The following is a 20,479-nucleotide window of genomic DNA, read 5'->3' as shown; positions in this document are numbered from 1 at the left end:
AGAGATGCTGCCCAGGACATCATGGGCCAAAGCTAAAGTAGCTTTAATTCAGTGGATTCACTGAGGCCACTGAACATTTCCTCGACTCACACCACAGCTGACCCTTCCAAGTACTCCAAAACCAATGCCAATGATTCTGTCAAGGTCTTATTTATTGACTACTTATTGTATGCCTAGAACAGTACCAAGCCTGTCATGTGATTGCACAGATACGCACAATTCAGAGAGGCAAATACCGTCTTTAGTCTCACTATATACAAAAGAAAATGGAGCTTTAAAAAAATTAAGGCATTTGTTCAAGGTCTCAGCTACTAAGTGACAGAAACCAGATCTAAGCATTAGCCTGTACTTTTAAGTGTCATTCTAGCCCTGCCCTTCCCTGATCTGCCATATACTAAATCAGTGGTTCTCGACCTCACCCACACATTGGAATCAGATGTCAAAGTACCACCCCAGAGATTCTTATTTAACTGGTATGGTATATGATCTGAGTATAGGGATTTTAAAACATTCCCCAGAGGAAGCCAATGTGCAGCTGAAGCTGGGAACCATTGCTTTAGATGCTGGAATGAGAACAGCCTCTCCAGGAAGACTTCTCTAATCATCATCACTCAACTGAGTCAATTCCTTTACTCTCAACCCCTGAACCACCATGTATGTACTGCAGTCCCCAATTAAACTCAATCAATAAAGGAAATGACAACTCTGTTGAAATAAAAGTATGGAGAAAGGATTCACTAATTAATAAATGGTGCTGGGAAATGTGATATTAATATGAGAAAAGCATTAGACCCCCATGTCACACCACAGCCCATAATACACTCCAGAGGAAGGAATAAGAAGAAATGAACTGAGCTGACTCTTACTTTCTTGACGTAAGGCATATAGGCAGGGTCTTTATTATAGGAACCATATTCATTCTCCACCTGCACAGCAATGATGGGTCCTCCATGTTTGTACTGGGGAAAAGAGATAATCAGAAGCTGAGTTTTTAGTGGGAACTGTATTAGCTAATTTCACCACACTTATCACCAACTACTGGCAAAACATCCTATTTGAAAGCAAAAGTCTCAAAAGGTTTGGTATATAGTTGAGAGTGACATCAGTTTGACATGGAACAGGAAGCTCCAGGTCACTGTTCCCCAAAAGAAACATCAAATAAACAAGTATGTAATGATTAAAATAACTTTATAGGAGCTCTGGAAAAGAGTCAGATGTTTAAGCAAACAAGTGAACGTCCAATCAAGAAAAAGACACATTCAAAATGGTAGGAGATTTCATGGTGTTTTTGCTCTCCTTGCCCCACCCCCTCCCTGGCATAACACAGTGTAGTCAGAAGGAAGCATCCAAATTCCCAGTTCCCTCCCTCAGGACAGAAAAAGCAAAACTGAACTTGTTTGCAATGTTCTGGGCTTTCTTTGGGCTGCCCAGTGAACTAGTTTCTGTTTCATTTGACTTGGAGCTCAGACAGGAAATGTTGGCATGGTTTGGACCTCAGACTGGAAGCTGCATGTGAAAACTTCAGGGGGACTACAGACCCATGGATGCCTGGAGGCAAGGGATTACAGGCAGAGGAATATGAGAGAATACCTAAGGCCACAAGAAGAAGGTGGAGTGAGACTCTCTGGGTAATTAAGATACGTAAAAGCGGCCAGGGGAAACGTGGAAAAAAAAAGCACACACAGGCCGGACAGGACACGTAGCCAGAAAATATCTGAGAAAATCTTAAGCCTTCACCCTGGGCTGATCTCAAGGCTCAGGAGCCCACTAAACAGTGAAAGTGTTCCCTGCCAGTTTACAAAGACTGGGAGAGGTGACTGTTGTTTCAAATGCCCAATTTTGAACCACAAAAACACAAGGCATGTAAGACACAGGGAAATATGGCTCATTAAAAGGAACAAAATAAATCTCTAGAAACAGTCTCTAAATAAACACACTCACTGGACTTACTAGACAAAGATTTTAAAACAACTGCCATAAGTATTCTCAAAGAGCTAAAGAAATCAAGAAAAGGATATATGAACAAAATAAGAATATCAATAATGAGACAGAAACCATAAAAAAGAACTAAACAGAAATTCTGGAGCTGAAAAATACAATATCCAAATAGAAAAATTTACCATAGGAGTTCAACAGTAGATTCAAACAAGCAGAAGAAAGAACGGGTGAACTTGAACACAGGTCATTTTAAATTATTGAATCTAAAGAGCAAAAAGAAAAAAGAATAAAGAAAAGTGAACAGAGCCTGAGGGATTTATGTAACATCAGTAAGAATACAAATATACTCATTATGGGAACCCCAAAAGAAGAAGAAACAAAAAGCAGATAATTTGAAGAAATAATAGCTGAAAACCTTTCAAATTTGAGGAAACATGGATATACAAATCCAAGAAGCTTTAATGAACTCCAAGAAGCTTTAATGAACTTCTAGTAGCTTTAACCCAGAGATGCATATCAAGACATACTACAATCAAACTGTCAAAAACTAAAGACAAAGAGATTCTTGAACAAGAGGAAAACAACTTGACATGTACAAAGGATCCCCAATAAGACTATCAGTGGATATCTCATCAGAAACGTTGCAGGACAGAGGCAGTGTGATGATATAGTCAAAGTGCTGAAGGAAAAACACTATCAACTGAGAATTCCAAATCCAGCAAAACTGTCCTTCAAAAATGAGGAAGAAATTAAGATATTCTCACACAAATAAAAGGTGAGGGAGTTCATTACCACTAGACTTGTGCTACAAGAAATATTACATGGAGGGGAGTGACGTCAGCATCATGGCGGAGTGAGCTTTCCCATGAATTCTTCCCCCGACAAGATACAACAAAAGCAACAGTCACAGACCAACAACGGAATCCCAGACAGTGAAAACCTAGAGCGGAGGGATCCACACTGCCGCACATCTGAGAGCGGAACGTGCTGGGCCCCCGGAGGAAGTGGGGAGAGGTAAGGAGAACTCCGCTCCCTCCCCATCAGATCAGCGATCCCGGTCCGTGCGGCTCCCAGAGAGGGGGGAGGGGCGGCCCTCGGCGGGGAAACCGTGGCTCTTCGGACTCTCTCAGCCAGTGGGAAACTCCCGCACAGAGGACTCAGAGGAGCCACAGGGCTACCATCAACATCTGAGCGCCCCAGAGAGCGGATAAAGAGGGGCAAAGAAGAAGCCTCCCACGTCAGGGACCCAGAGGGCAAAAGAGAGAGCTCCCCCCTCCCAGCAACCCAGACTGTGCAGCTCGACCAGACCAGACCTAGCGATCCAAGGCAGACCGGATCAAACGATTGGACCCATGGATCGCAGCGGGAAAAAAAAAAAAACAAAACTGCGGATCGCAGCAGAAAAACCGGGGCAGAGCGCAGGGGGCTTAGACTACACAGCCCTTTACCACCAGACAGTGGCAGCAGGTGGAAATTGCAACCAGAGACTTCCAGGATGAGGAAAAACAAAACCAACATAAGAACCACAATGCAAAAATATATGAAATCACCAGACCAGAAACAAAATGACAAGCACCCAGAAATCAACCCCGAAGACACAGAAATCCATAAACTAAATGACAGAGATTTCAAAATAGCTATCATAAAAACACTCAACGAAATACAAGACAAAACAGACAAACAATTCAATGAGATTAGGAGTTTCTTCACAAAAGAGATTGAAATCATAAAGAAAAACCAATCAGTGCTGATGGAGATGAAGAACACAATGGAGGAGATAAAGGAGAATCTGGAATCTTTAAAGAACAGAGCTGACAATATGGAGGAAAGAATTAGTACTTTAGAGGATAGGAATACAGATATACTCTAGATGGAAGAGGAAAGAGAACTAAGACTAAAAAGAAATGAAGAAAGACTCCGAGAAATATCTGACTCTATTAGAAAATGTAACATAAGAATTATAGGTATTCCTGAGGGAGAGGAGAGGGAAAGAGGAAGAGAGGCCTATTCAAGGAAATAATAGCTGAGAATTTCCCAAATCTGGGGAAGGAGCAGGAAATACCAGTAAGCGAAGCCAACAGGACACCTATATATATTAACAGACAAAGGCCTTCACCACGACACCTAGTGGTAAGGCTAGCCAGGGTCAACGACAAAGAAACAATATTAAGGGCACCTAGCCAGAAACAAAAACTCACGTACAAAGGAACTCCCATCAGGCTCTCAGCGGATTTCTCAACAGAAACTTTACAGGCTAGAAGAGACTGGAATGATATATTCAAAATACTGAAAGACAAAAACTTTCAGCCAAGAATACTCTAGCCAGCAAAAATATCCTTCAAATATGATGGAGAAATAGTAACTCTCCCAGATAAACAAAAGCTAAGGGAGTTCATGGCCACGAGACCCCCACTACAAGAAATACTCAAGAAGGCCCTCAGGCCTGAAAAAAAGAAGAGAAAGGGAACACAAAGCTTGGAGGAAGGAGAAAAGTAGGTAGACAAACTCAGAAAAATAGTAGATCTTTACCGGAATAGGTTAGCAACCACTTAAATACTCAATTCAAAGATCAAAGGAAGAAATTCACCAAAAATAAATTTAACCTCATCACTGTAAACACACAGCCACAACACAAGATAGAATAAGGTATAACAAAGACAACTTAGAAGGGGAAGAGGAAAGTGACTGAATTGACTTAGTATAAGGAAATAGGAGGCCATCAGATAATGGACTATCTCATACACAAGATTTTTTGCCCAAACCTCAAGGTAACCACTAAACAAATAATCAAAGCAAAACCACATATGATAAACAAAGAGAAAACTAGAAGAGTCATAAGACAGAACAACCAAACTGAATTGGCAGTCCAAAACAAATGGGACAAGAAACAAAGGAAATGCAAAAGAACCAGAAAATAAGTGACAAAACAGCAACATTAAGCCCTCATATATCAATAATTACCCTAAATGTAAATGGATTGAACTCTCCAATCAAAAGAAACAGAGTGGCAGGATGGATTAAAAAGCAAGACCCAACAATATGCTGCCTTCAGGAAACACATCTTAGCACTAAAGACAAGCATAGGCTCAGAGTGAAAGGATGGAAGACAATACTCCAAGCTAAGGGCAAACAAAAGAAAGCAGGTGTTGCCATACTCATATCAGAAAAAGTAGACTTCAAGATAAAACAGGTTAAGAAAGACAAAGAAGGGAAATATATAATGATAAAAGGGACACTCCATCAAGAAGACATATCACTTATAAATATATATGCACCCAACATAGGAGCACCAATGTACATAAAGCAACTATTAACAAACCTAAAAGGAGAAATCAACAACAACACAATAATATAGTAGGGGATCTTAACACCCCACTTACAGCAATGGATAGATCATCCAGACAAAAAGTTAATAAAGAAATAGTAGACTTAAATGAAAAACTGGACAAGATGGACCTAGTAGACATATACAGAGCACTCCATCCAAAAACAGCTGACTACACGTTCTTCTCAAGCGCGCATGGAACATTCTCTAGGATAGACCATATGTTGGGAAACAAAGCAAGCCTCAATAAATTTAAGAAGATTGAAATCATAACAAGCATCTTTTCAGACCATAAGGCTATGAAACTGGAAATGAACCATGAAAAAAAAACTGGGAAAGTGACAAAAATGTGGAGATTAAACAACATGCTACTGAACAACCAATGGATCATTGATGAAATTAAAGGAGAAATCAAAAACTATCTGGAAACAAACGAAAATGATAACATGCCATATCAAACCATATGGGATGCAGCAAAAGCGGTCCTGAGAGGGAAACTCATAGCGATACAAGCCCACCTTAACAAACAAGAAAAAGCCCTAATAGGCAACCTTAAATTACACCTAACAGAACTAGAAAAAGAAGAACAAACAAAGCCCAAAGCCAGCAGAAGGAGAGAAATAATAAAAATCAGAGCAGAAATAAATGAAATTGAGACCAAAAAAACAGTAGAAAGGATTAATGAAACAAAGAGTTGGTTCTTCGAGAAGATAAACAAAATCGACAAACCCTTAGCCAGGCTTACTAAGAAAAAAAGAGAAAAGGCTCAAGTAAATAAAATTAGAAATGAAAGAGGAGAAATTACAATGGATACCATGGAAATACAGAGGATTATAAGAGAATACTATGAGAAATTATATGCCAACAAATTGGACAATCTAGAAGAAATGGATAAATTCTTAGACTTATACAACCTCCCAAAATTGAACCAAGAAGAAATGGAGAATCTGAATAGACCAATAACAAGTAAAGAGATTGAAATAGTAATCAAAAACCTCCCAAAAACTAAAAGTCCAGGACCAGATGGCTTCTCCAGTGAATTTTACCAAACATTCAAAGAAGAATTAATACCCATCCTCCTCAAACTATTCCAAAAAATAGAGGAAGATGGAACACTTCCTAAATCATTCTATGAGGCCAACATCACCCTGATACCAAAACCAGACAAAGACAATACAAAGAAAGAAAATTACAGGCCAATATCGCTGATGAACATTGATGCAAAAATCCTCAACAAAATATTGGCAAACTGAATACAACAATACATTAAAAAGATCATACACCATGATCAAGTGGGATTTATACCAGGGACACAGGGATGGTTCAACATCCGCAAATCAATCAACGTGATACATCACATCAACAAAACAAAGAATAAAAACCACATGATCATCTCAATAGACGCAGAGAAGGCATTTGACAAGATACAACATCCATTTATGATAAAAACTCTCAATAAAATGGGAATAGAAGGAAAGTACCTCAACATAATAAAGGCCATATATGACAAACCCACAGCCAACATCATACTCAACGGGGAAAGACTGAAAGCCATTCCTCTGAGAACAGGAACGAGGCAGGGCTGCCCACTCTCACCACTCCTGTTCAACATAGTACTGGAGGTTTTGGCCAGAGCAATTAGGCAAGAAAAAGGAATAAAAGGAATCCAAATAGGTAACGAAGAAGTGAAACTCTCACTATTTGCAGATGACATGATTGTATATATAGAAAACCCTAAAGAATCTGTTGGAAAACTATTAGAAACAATCAACAACTACAGCAAAGTTGCAAGGTACAAAATCAATCTACAAAAATCAGTTGCATTTCTATATGCTAATAATGAACTAACAGAAAGAGAGCTCAAAAAGATAATAGCATTTACAATTGCATCAAAAAGAATAAAATACCTAGGAATAAATCTTATCAAGGAGGTGAAGGACCTATACAATGAGAACTACAAGACATTATTGAGGGAAATCCATGATGACATAAAGAAATGGAAAGATATCCCATGCACGTGGATTGGAAGAATAAACATAGTTAAAATGTCTATATTACCTAAAGCAATCTACAGATTCAATGCAATCCCAATCAGAATCCCAATGACATTCTTCCCAGAAATAGAAAAAAGAATACTAAAATTTATATGGGGCAACAAAAGACCCCGACTAGCTAAAGAAATCCTAAAGAAAAAGAACAAAGCAGGAGGCATCACAATCCCTGACTTCAAAACATACTACAAAGCAATAGTAATCAAAACAGCATGGTACTGGTACAAAAACAGACACACAGATCAATGGAACAGAATTGAAAGCCCAGAAATAAAACCACACATATACGGACAGCTAATTTTCGACAAAGGTGCTAAGAACATGCAATGGAGAAAGGAAAGTCTCTTCAATAAATGGTGTTGGGAAAACTGGACAGCCACATGCAAAAGAATGAAAGTGGACCATGTGCTATCGCCATTCACAAAAATTAACTCAAAATGGATCAAAGACCTGAAGGTGAGACCTGAAACTATAAAACTCATAGAAGAAAATATAGGCAACACACTATTTGACATTGGTTTTAAAGGAATCTTTTCGGATGACATGCCTACCCAGACTAGGGAAACTAAAGAAAAAATAAACAAGTGGGACTTTATCAGATTAAAGAGCTTTTATAAGACAAATGAAACCAGAATCAAGATGAACAGACAACCAACCAGCTGGGAGAGAATATTTGCAAAACATACATCTGACAAGGGGTTGATCTCCATAACATATAAAGAACTCACACAATTGAACAACAAAAAAAACAAACAACCCGATCAAAAAATGGGCAGAGGAAATGAAGAGACACTTCTCCAAGGAAGATATACAGATGGCCAATAGGCACATGAAAAGATGCTCAACATCACTAATCATCAGGGAAATGCAAATCAAAACAACACTAAGATACCACCTCACGCCTGTTAGAATGGCTATAATCACCAAGACAAAAAACAACAAATGTTGGAGAGGATGTGGAGAAACAGGAACCCTCATACACAGCTGGTGGGAATGCAAATTGGTGCAGCCTCTATGGAAAACGGTATGGAGATTCCTCAAAGAATTAAAAATAGAGATGCCCTATGATCCAGCCATCCCACTACTGGGAATCTATCCAACGCACCTGAAATCAACAATCCAAAGAGGCTTATGCACCCCTATGTTCATTGCAGCATTATTCACCATAGCCAAGAAGTGGAAGCAACCTAAGTGTCCCTCGACTGACGATTGGATTAAGAAAATGTGGTATATATATACAATGGAATACTACTCAGCCATAAAAAAAGACAAAATCGTCCCATTTGCAACAATATGGATGGGCCTGGAGCGTATTATGTTAAGTGAAATAAGCCAGAAAGAGAAAGACAAACACTGTATGAAAACTCATATGTGGAATATAAACCAACACATGGACAGAGAAAACTGGACTGTGGTTACCAGGGCAGTGGGGGTGGGGGGTGGGCACAAGGGGTGAAGGGAGTCATATATGTGGTGATGGACAAACAAAAATGTACAACCCAAAATTTCACAATGTTAGAAACCATTAAAACATCAATAAAAAAAAAAAATATTACATGGAGTCCCTCAAGTGGAAATGAAAGGCATATGAACATATAAAGTTCTCTGGTAAAGGTAAATATGTAAAAACCAGTATTATTACAATATTAGTTTATAATGCCACCTCTTATTTTTTACAGGATTTAAAAGACAAATGCAAAAAAAATAATTATAAATCTATTTTAATGGGTACACAATATCTAAAGATGTAATTTGTGATATCAATAACATAAAGGGGGAACAGAGCTGTAAAGGAGCAGACTTTTTGTATATGATTGAAGTTAAGTTGGTATCAATATCAGATAGAATGTCATAACGTTAGGACAGTATATGTAATCCTCATGGTAAACACATCAAAAATATCTACAGAATATACAGGAAAGGGAATCAAAACCTGTCACTACAAAAAATCAACTAAATACAAAGGAAGGCAGTAATGGAGGAGATGAGAGAGAAAAAAGCTGTAAGACATACAGAAAACAAATAACAAAATGGCAAAAGTAAATGCTTCCCTATCAGTAATTACTTTAAATGTAAATGTATTAAACTCCCCAACCAAAAGACATAGACTTGCAGAATGGATTAAAAAATCAGTACCCAACTATATGCCATCTACAAGACACTCACCTTAGATCTAAGGACACACACAGGTCGAAAGTGAATGGATGGAAAAAGATATTCCATGCATATAGTAACCAAAAGAGAGCAGGGGTGACTGTACTAATATCAAACAAAATAGACTTTCAGTCAAAAACTGTTAGAAAAGACAAAAAGGATGTTATATTATATATACGTACATATATACATACATACATATATTATATATAATGATAAAACAGTCAATTTAGAAGATAAAACAATTATATATGTGCCAAACACCAGAGCTCCAAAATATATGAAGAAAATATTTACAGAATTAAAGACAAAAAAGACAGCTCTATAGTAACAGTAGGAGACCTCAATACCCCATTTTCAATAATAGATAAAATAACCAGACAGAAGATCAATAAGGAAAGAGAGGACTTGAAAAACATTATAGACCAATTGGAGCTAGCAAATATATATACAACACTCCATCCAACAACAGCACAATGCACATTTTTCTCAAGGGCACACAGAACATTCTCTAGGATAGACCATATGTTAGGCCACAAAACAAGTTTTAATAAATTTTTAAAAGATTGAAATCATACAAATTATCTTTTCCAATCACAACAGAACAAAACTAAAAACCAGCAGCAGAGAAAACTGAAAAATTCACAAATATGTGGAAATTAAGTGACACATTCTTAAACAACCAGTGACTCAAGAAAGAAATCACAGGGAAATTAGAAAATATACTGAGACAAATGAAGATGAAAACACAATGTAACAAACTTATAGGATACAGTGAAAGCAGTGCTACAAAGGAAATTTATAACTATAAACACATTAAAGAAGAAAGGTCTCAAGTCAACAACCTAACTTTTCACCTTAAGAAACGAGAAAAAGAGAAACTAAACCCAAAGGTAGCAGAAGGAAGAAAGTAATAAAGATTAGAGCAGAGATAAAAATAGAGACTAGAAAAGCAATAGAGAAAAATCAACAAAACCAAGAGTTGGTTCTTTGAAAAGATCAACAAAGTTGACAAACCTTTAGTTAGATTAACTTCAAAGAAGAGAAAATATTCAAATAACTAAAAATCAAAAACAAAATCGGAGATGTTGCTACCAATTTTATAGGAACAAAAAGGATTATAAGAAAGGAATATGAAAAATTGTATGCCAACAAATTGGATAACCTAGACGAAATAGACAAATTCTAGAAACACACAACATGCCAAGACTCAATCACGAATAAACAAAAAATCTGAGATCTGTAACTAGTAAGGAGATTGACACCAATTCTTCTCAAACTCTTCCAAAAAATTTGAAAAAGAGGGGACACTTCCAAACTCATCCTATGAGGTCAGTATTACCAAAGTCAGAAAAAGACTCTGTAAGAAAAGAAAACTATAGACCAATATCCCTGATGAACATTGATGCAAAAATCTTCACCAAAATACTAGCAAACTGAATTCAACAGCATATTAAAAAGATTATACACCATGAACAAGTGGGATTTATTCCTGAATGCAAGGATAGCTCAATGAAAATCAATGTAATACACCACATGAACAAAATGAAGGAAAAAAAAAACCACTTGATCATCACAATTGATGCAGAAAACGATTTGACAAAATTCAACTTGCTTTCATACTAAAAACACTCAACAAATTACGAATACAAGGAAACTATCTCAACATAATAAAGGCTATATATGAAAAGTCCACAGCCAATCTCATACTCGATGGTGAAAGACTGAAAGCCTTTCCTCTAAGATTAAGAAAAAGACAAGGATTCCTGCTTTCACCGCTCATATTCAACACAGTATTGAAAGTTTTAGCCAGAGCAGTTAGCAAAAAAAAAGAAATAAAAGGCATCCAAATTGGACAGGAAGAAGTAAAATCATCTGTGTTTGCAGACAACATGATCTTATGTAGAAAATCATAAAGATTCCACACAAAAAAAAACTATTAGCACTAATAAGCAAATTCAGAAAACTTTCAAGATACAAAATCAGTGCACAAAATATTCAATTCTGTTTCCATACACTACCAATGAACAATTCTATTTACAATAGCATCAAAAATAAGACACCAATAAATGGAAAGACAACCTGTGTTTATAGATTGAAAGACTTAATAGTGTTAAGATGTCAATGCTACAGTGACCTACAGAGTCAGTGCAATTCCTATCAAAATCCCAATGATGTTTTTGCAGAAATAGAAAAATCCAACCTAAAATCTGTATGGAATCTCAAGGGACCCTGAAGAGCCAAAAACAATGTTGGAAAACAACAGAACAAAGTTGGAGGTCTCACACTTCCTGATTTCAAAACTTACTATAAAGTAACCAAAACAGTGTGGTACTGGCATAAAGACAGTCATATAGACCAAAGGAATAGAATAGAGGCCAGAAATAAATTCACACACGTATGGTCAAATGATTTTGAACAAGAGTGCCAAGACCATTCAATGGAAAAGAATGGTTTTCTTCAACAAATGGTGGTGAGAAAACTGAATATCCACATACAAAAGAATGAAGTTGCACTCTTACTTTACACTGTATACAAAAATTAACTCAAAACAGATCATAAGCCTAAAAATAAGAGCTAACACTATAAAACTCTTAGAGAAAAACACAGGGGAGAAGCTTCATGACATTGGGTTTGGCAATGATTTCTTGGATATGGAACCAAAAGCAAAGGCAACAAAAGAAAAAATAGATACGTTGGACTTAATCAAAATTAAAAACTTCTGTGCATGAAAGGACACAATCAACAAGAGTAAGAAGGCAATCCTTGGAATGGGAGAAAATATCTGCAAATCACGTATCTGATAAGAGATTGATACCAGAATATCTAATGAACTTCTACAACTCAACAACAACAAAAAACAAACAACCCAATTGAAAAATGAGCAAAGAATCTGAATAACTATTTCTCCAAAGAAGATATACAAATGGCCAGTAAGCACATGAAAAAATACTCCACATCAATAATCATTATGGAATTCAAATCAAAACCACAATGAGATACCTAACTTTACACCTAGTTAGGATGACTTTTATCAAATAAACAGAAAATAACAAGTGTGGGCCATGATATCAAGAAATTGGAACTTTGTGCATTGCCCATGAGAATATAAAATGGTGCAGCTGTGGAAAATGTATGGCAGTTCCTCAAAATATTAAACACAGACTAACCATATCATCCAGCAATACCACTTCTGAGTTTATATCCAAAAGAAGTGAAAACAGGGACTCGAACAGATATTGTACCCCCATGTTCATAGCAGCATTATTCATAATAGGTAAAAGCAACCTAACTGTCCATTAATGAATGAATGGATAAACAAAATGTGGTATATGCATACAATGGAATATTATTCAGCCTTAAAAGGGAAGGAAATTCTGACACATGCTACAACATGAAGGATATTATGCTAAGTGAAAGAAGCCAGTCACAAAGGGACAAATACTGTATGATTCCATTTATATGAGGCCCTATTCATAGTGGTCAAATTCATAGAGACAGAAAGTAGAATGGCGGTTGCCAGGGACTATAGAGAGGGGAATGGGGAGTTAGTGTTTAACGGGCAGAGTTTCAGTTTGGGAAAATGTAAAAGTTGCGGAGATGGGTGGTGGTGATGTTTGCACAACCATGTGAATGTACTTAACGCCAATGGCGTGTACACTTAAAAATGGTTAAAATGGTAACTTTTATGTTATGTACATTTTACCACAATAAAAAATAAAATAATTATGTTATATCCAGAAGAAAAATTGTTTTGATAGGTTTGGTATGCCATTTCCCTGTTTAAGAATACTTCTTTTTTTTTTTTTTAATTTTATTTATTTATTTTTCCCCCAAAGCCCCAGTAGATAGTTGTATGTCATAGCTGCACATCCTTCTAGGTGCTTTAAGAATACTTCTGAGCCACATTCCTGGCATGACCTTCCCGACTGCCCCCACCCCTACCTCTACCACCCAACCTACTACAACATGCTGAATCCTCTTGGTAATCCCGTCTTCCTTGCAAAAATCTAGGCCAATAATTTCCTAGCTTCTTGCTTCTTTCATAATTAGGGCTGCCAGATTGAGTAAATAAAAATACAAGATACCCAGTTACACTTGATTTACAATGAATAATTTTCTATATAAACAGTGAATTTTTTTTTTTGAGGGAGATTGGCCCTGCACTAACATCTGTTGCCAATCTTCCTCTTTTTCGTTTTTCTCCCCAAAGCCCCAGTACATAGTTGTGTATCATAGTTGTAAAGTTGTAGCTTTTCTACATGGGACACCGCCTCAGCATGGCTTGATGAGAGGTGAGTCAGTCCTCGACCAGGATCCGAACCCTCGAACCCCGGGCCGCCAAAGAAGAACACGTGAACTTAACTGCTATGCCACGGGGCCAGTCCCAACAATGAATATTTTTTAATGTAAGTATGTCCCATGCAATATCTGAGTCATATTTATACTAAAAAATTATTCCTTGTTTATCTGAAATTCAAACTTAACTGAGTGTCCTGTGTTTTATTTGCCTACCCTACAAATGATCAAACAGTTCCTTTGATCTATGTGTGCTGTGAATAATATTCCAAACCATTGACTCAAGAGCAATTTTTATGGATGTACTAATTTCTCAGTGTCACTCTCCTTGTTTTTACACAAGCAATTGGGTTAATTATTCCCATTTCTGCTTTTTTATTGCTTCCAATCATTACATGCAATGTTAAGATACTATCTCATAAAAACTCATTTTAATACATGTTTTGAATAATAAATGTGTCCCATGCAGCACCTTTTTAGTAGCAGAAGGATGTGCCTTGAAAAGCCATCAATTGTAATTTTATAATTCCAAGAAGTCCTGCTGTCTTATAGGCAAGGGCCCGTCCGTTTCCACTCCTCCTCATGTAGAACTGAACCATTGTGCTACTGGGACACCGACAGGTGGGTGTTTTCCAGTTATCAAGGCATCAAGTGTTGCAGCTCTGGCACTGTGCGGGGCAGTGTAAGCACTGTCCCTCCTGGGACAACACTGAAACAGACGTCTTTGAAAAGACCACCACTGCAAGCCCCTCCCGCTACAGATCTCAGGCGTGGGGATCTCGGGGGGGGGGGGCGGGGAGAATGTGTTCCTATGTTGAAAGGCACTGCGAGCCCCTTGGCCTGAGAGCTAACCTAGGACTCTTTACTCCCAGTAGGAAGACAGGTGACGATCAAAGAGACTGCTTGCTTTTACCTGGAGTGGCACCACCCTGGACATCAGGTGATCAAAATAAAGGTCCACTGCTTCGGTGAAGCCCTTGTACGTTGTTCTCAGCCTCATGCCAGAATCTTGGAGCAACCAGCTTGAATACAAAGGGAGGAGGGGGATTAGTTTCACTGTTTGTGGGACTGCTCTGGGCGGGGATGGTGGAGTGAAAGGAAGCAGCTTCAGAGTGCTCAGGAATGGGTCTGGAGCCCACTCCCACCCCGCCACCTCCACTCAGCCAGGAAGGCAGGAGTAGTTCCAGCTGAATGAGGAGCAAGCCCTACAGCTCAAGCCCTGCACTCCGCACTGCTTCCCACCCAAGGACGCCTGCACGGGCAGGGTTTATCTCCAGCACACGGCTCTAGGTCTAGCTGCTAGTCAAGAGGGAGAAAAGCTTTTCACTGGACACCAGAACCAGTTTTCAAGCATTTACTATACAATCTCATTACAAAAGGGTGAAGACAAAAGGATTAAGAATCACTGGGACTGGAGAAGGACACAGACGCAACCTTCCAGTGTCACCCAGAAAAACCAGCCTGAAGCAGAGGCTGAGAGGCTAATCTGGCTTCCCCCACTCTGGTCCAGCTGCTCTCCATGCTGACCTGGCTGGCTCATTTGCATCAGCCTCATCAGCCATTAAGCGCTCAGCTGAGCAAGAGTAAGTCTTCCCACAGCCCCTCTGTTGTGACCACATTCCCCAGATGAACACAGAGCATTAGTTCCAGAGCTGGAGTCAAGGTATTTCTCCTTCTCACCTGAAATTCTGAGAAAACACTTACATTTTCTTACAAAAGGCTCTGATACTTCTCTTGCCCTGCTTTGGAAGTCCTGAACAGGGTCAGAAAATTATCATTTTATGTTAGATAAAAATGGATGAGGAGAGAGCGGTCTCCTCTAGACTGACACCTCCATGTTCCATCTCACGTGGAACAAGTCTGGTTTCTCATCCCCACTGGGACCCTGCCAGTGTCCCAGAGCCCCCAGCTCGGCCACCCCAGGGTGTGCCCACGTACCCCTCTTCCATGCGACCAGGATCTGAATGGACAGGAGTGGCACAGGGGAGGTCTGAGTACTGGGGCTCCCCACCGCTTCTGAGCTAAGACTTAAATCCTGTCCTCCTCTGTGCCCGTTCCAGCTAAGCCTGAGGACATTACTGACACAGATTTCTAATCCCCAGGTGTGGGGGAGGCCACTCTGGCTGTGTGCACAGCCTTGTTGGCACTCTTGCCAAGCTGCACAGCACAGCAACAGAGAAGTGATCCCGGGCAGTGGAAGAGATGGAGACAGATCCTGCCTGTGCTCCCCAGGGAAGGGCTGGGTCATGCTGGAAACAAGAGAGAAAACACGGCTGAGGCTGGTGGCTCTGCTGTGGGGTGAGGCCATTCCCACAGGAGAAGGCATGACAAACAGGATCAGCCTTCTTCCCTCTTGGGATGGCAGGGGGTGGGGGGAGAGTGGGTCTAACCATCTGGAACACTGTGAGGAAGGGAAAGATTATGCCTATTAACGAGAAAATCTCGTTGCCGGACATTAATGGCAATAACGATGAGGATGAGGAATGAATGTGGTGCCAGGTGATTCTGGTCCAGATTTCCACTCTAACCACAGAGCACTCTACTGACCTCAGCGGAAACGACGCATCCTAAGATAATTCATTAGGTCCTGAGATTTGAAGATAAAAGATAAAACAAAAAGAATAATTTGTTTCTCTTATACTTTAACAAAATACTTGGACTTAAAAAGAAAATGCTTGGTAACATCCCTAAAAAACACGCAGGGCAGGTTTGATTTTTCCCATTTTTTAGACAGGGAAAGTAAGGTCCAGAGAAGAATAATGGCCTGACTGAGGTCCCAGCCCCACAGTAGAGCCCTGATGAAGTGAACTGCCTGCGGATGGCCAGCCCTGATCCTGCAGCTTGCCATATAAAAACCACATGGAATTTGACAGGGGCAATAACTGTAACATCATTTTAAATGACCTCCATTGGATGCCACTTATTCTAAAAAAGAACTTAAGTACAGAATGAAAAAATATACTTTAAAAGCAAAATAAACCTACATTTGTGATTAGCGTTTTGCACAAGCACAGAGGCCAGCTCAAGCTGCACCTGGAGCCTCTCACAGCCCCACTCACCTGGGCAAGCCCCCGAGGTCGATCTCACTGCAGATGTAGGGGCCTGGACGCAGAATCACCCACAGCCCGATCTCCGCAGCAGTCAGGACAAAGGCCCTAGGGAGGTCAAGGTCAGCAACTCTCACGCCCTCAGAGTGGAGGGCGAGGCCCAGCCAGCACACATCACATCGCAGGGTGGCGGAGCTGCCAGCTCCTCTCCTCGCTTGCCTTCCTCGCCAACCAGGGAGACTGGGGTGAGTGAAGGGGAGGCCGCAGCCCCTGCCCCCAGCAGAGTAGGGAATCCCTACACCAGCTCCCAGCCTAGGACTGTCTGCACAGCCCCACTGGGGCATGAAGAGGAGGGCAGCAGACAGGGTACAGGGGGGCCCTAACAGTGAACCTGACCCCAACGGCCTTGCCACCCCAGAGGGGCAACCCCTGTCCCAGCCCAGGTGGCTGGGCCACACTGCAGAACGGGGTCGACACTTGGGATTAGGCACCTCTGGGCTGCAGTGAGAGGTCTGGGCTCAGAGGAGGCAGGCCCAGACCCTGGGAGTAACAGGGTCAGGGCTGCAGAGCGTCTGCTGACCTTGACCTGGATGCAGAGCCTTTCCCACTGTCCTGAGAACGAGGCTCCAGACCCTGGTCTCTCTCTGGTTCTCAAGCAGAGCCAAGATGCCCCTACGGCTCCTAATCAACCCCAAGGAGCTACCTCTCTGCCTCCCCTCTCTGCCTCCCCTACCCAGGCCAGGTCACAGAAGCAGCAACAGCACATACTCCAGGTCCAGGTTCCCAGAGAAGTCAAATCTGCCTCTTTCCGGCTCATGGAGGTTCCACGGAACGTAGCTGTAATAGGAAAGATAATTATAGGCCGAGCTTTTCATTTATTCCACTTCAACTCTAAGATTACCTTTTTTATCCCTAAAACCCCTTATGATGGTTGAAGATGTATTTCTTAAGTACATCATGTATTTCTTAATGACGTCAGGACTAGAACCGAGAACTAACTGAAGAGATCTAGGAGCCTTAGTGAATCCAGGGCAGGTCCCTGGGGGACTGATACCCTCAGCTCCTTAGAAGAAGGGAGAAAAGGCCAACAAGATTGGGGTGAAGCATGAGATCTGACCACAGGTCAGCCTGAGTGTGTGCTCCCCTTTCCTCCCTCCCTCCTCATCTCTGCCTCTCTCTCCTCATTGTAGAAAAAGAAGTAACTTCATAGAAAAACAGTTAAAAGTACAGTAAGAGAAAACCTTATTTACCAATCCTGTTTTTACTGAAGCATCCAGAATTTCAACCTGTAACAGAATAGAGGTTCTAACTCTAAAGAGAAGATAAGGAAATGAAGTAAGTTCTTCAAGGAACCCAACTCAAGAGGCAGAAGGGATGGAGTGACGTGTGATAGCCATGACAGCTGCTCCTCTCCTGGCCTCCCACCCACCCCGGCTTCTAGTGGCCCCCCACCAGCTGCAGAGTGGACACAGGTAAAGTGCACAGGGCTTGCTTGCCTCCCATTCACACTCAAGAGTTTCATATTGAAGGAAATAGAGATTATCCCGCTTTTATAAGGCAAAGGCTCCCCCTGCAGTGTTCCTACATGCTCTGGGAGTCCTGTCATTTGTCAGTGTACCCCCAGGATCAGAACTTACATATGCAAATAAATGGACCCTTTAAGTAATCCTTCTGGAGAATGACACACACTTGTGTCAACCTTGCTGTGGTAGCTCAGAACACTCCTGTGACTCGTGTTAGAAATTGTCTTCAAAGCCAGTTCATAAACCAGCCAAGAAAATCCATGTCCTTGATTTGTAATCACATAATTTTGCCTGAAATTTGAATAACCCAGCCTAATAACCCATTTTATTTCATAGACTTGGATCCAAATATCTTTTGGAAATTCTGAAAAATAAATCCACAAAATGATGAAGATTTTTCACAACTGAGCATATTTTTTAACTGATTTGCACATTCAACATTTTACTGAGTGCCTACCATGTGCCAATCACTGTGCTGGGGGCTAGAATGAAAGCCACAGCATTCTGAAGACAATTCCAGGAAGGAATGCTGAAAACTTCTGACAGCCTCTCAAGGTGGCTATTTTGAAGAAGACTACATTCATTTGCCGTATAAATTGGTGGGGGGGGGGTGGAGTGCTTGTTAAAGAATTACGTATGATAATTTAATCTCCCCTACATCTATACTTGCCTCCTTCACTACATTCTCTTGTACACCATTGCCCTTTCTGTTCCTCTAGACTTCATATCCATGTCCCATCTTTCCATCCTCACTAATGGGGAGTGCTGTAGGGATTTAGAGGAAGGGAGACTGTCTAACCGGCAGACTGAGGCATATTAGCTCAAAGATTCTCTTCAGGGGCTGCTCAGGTTTAGGATCTGCCAGGGCTCACCCATCCCGACTCAACGGAGACCCCCAGGCTGGGCTCCCATGAGGCAGCCCAGGATACAGCCACGAGGAGCCCTACTTAGTCACCAGGCTTGGTGGCAGGGGGTGGGGGCAGCACTCACGTGGTGAGGGTATTCAAGCCACAGGCTTTCATCTTCAGCAAGCGGTCCCTCCAGTATTCCTTGGGTACACGGAAGTAGTGCACAGAGCCCCCAAAGATCCAGAAGGTGGAGTCCTCCAGCATAAAGTTTTGGCCTTTTGCCTGCAGCCCTGACTGGCGGTGTCTTAGCCATGGAGAGATCAGATTACGCCAGTTCAACCTGCAAAGAGAAAGGGCAGTGGGGAAGCCTCGAAGCTCTTCTTTGGCAGTGAGCAGGGGCACAGAGAAGTGACAGGCTTCCTCTCCTCCTGTGCAGGCCCTCAGCATTTCTTTCTAAAGAGGGCCTGCTTCCAGGGCATTCAGAAAAGGCTCCCCACACCCCGACTCAGGCAACCCTTGGAAGGAGTGTTTCTTCAGCACCACGCACTCATAAAGGGGCGAAGCAAGCTGAGGCTGCAGTCAGAAACGAGAGCAACAACGTGCAACACGGAGACTGCGTGCTACCAAGAGCAAGGACGAGGCGGGCACAGCGCATGGGAAGGGCGTTCTCAGTGGGCTGAGAAGCTGCCTTCTCGTGCTAGGGACTCCGGGCGGGGGTAACACCAGGTTCCTATGATAGCCAGCTCTTCTAGGCCATTTGACTGAACATCAAAACAGCAACCACTTCATACAGTACCTCTGAGCCACCTCATGGTCACAGCTGCCCTGCTCGAGGTATAGATACCTGGAAAGAGGCAGCTGGGTTAGAAATAGCATCTATCATGGACCAAATTTCCAGGCCTTAATTATTATCTGAATATCAAGCGTCAGCCAAGAGATAATCCAGCACAACAGAGAGCCCTACCCGAACGGGCTGTTGCAAATCTTTAGTCCCGAAAAGCACCTCTTGGCATCTCTTGGGTTGGCCAAGGGGAGCCCCTCAAATTGATCCCCGTGACTCAGTGCTCCTAAAATTCCCTCTCTCCCTCTTTTCCACCCAGTCTCCTGAAGGTCATGAGAGAAAGCCAGCAAGAGAAACTATGGAACAGGCAAGTTTCCCACCAGGAAATTTAGGAAAATTGGAGACAGAAAAACAAGAGTGTGAGCAGTCTGAGGCAAAAGCAAATTTTAGTTGCTATTGTGAAAGACGACAAGAGTGGAGCCATATTAAAATAGAGCCAGAGCAGCCATTTCA

At 41.1% G+C, this 20,479-nt stretch overlaps 1 protein-coding gene across 8 annotated transcripts in view; it reads right to left on the bottom strand.

The window, feature by feature from the left end:
- Positions 1–20,479, bottom strand: part of LOC101390268 (beta-galactosidase-1-like protein 2) — a 60,808-nt gene that overhangs the window by 20,448 nt on the left and 19,881 nt on the right. For 5 of the 8 annotated variants that reach the window (XR_015552772.1, XM_087433956.1, XM_087433960.1 and 2 more), the window contains exons 2-7: positions 19,982–20,029; positions 19,328–19,525; positions 17,583–17,651; positions 16,827–16,922; positions 14,681–14,789; positions 867–959 (exon numbers count right to left, since the gene is read on the bottom strand). Coding sequence is in view for 7 of the 8 variants with exons in the window: in XM_087433956.1 (XP_087290082.1) it covers positions 867–959; positions 14,681–14,789; positions 16,827–16,922; positions 17,583–17,651; positions 19,328–19,525; positions 19,982–20,029 (613 nt within the window). In the remaining variant the exon portion in view is untranslated. Of the gene's footprint in view, positions 1–866; positions 960–14,680; positions 14,790–16,826; positions 16,923–17,582; positions 17,652–19,327; positions 19,526–19,981; positions 20,166–20,479 lie in introns of those variants that run through there. The other 3 variants (XM_087433957.1, XM_087433958.1, XM_014793680.2) reach the window with 3 other exon arrangements.

Source organism: Ceratotherium simum, chromosome 7 (genome assembly GCF_057802395.1).
Source record: "Ceratotherium simum simum isolate JZ-2026a chromosome 7, ASM5780239v1, whole genome shotgun sequence".
Classification (NCBI taxonomy): domain Eukaryota; kingdom Metazoa; phylum Chordata; class Mammalia; order Perissodactyla; family Rhinocerotidae; genus Ceratotherium; species Ceratotherium simum.
This window is presented reverse-complemented; position numbering and strand designations above follow the sequence as displayed.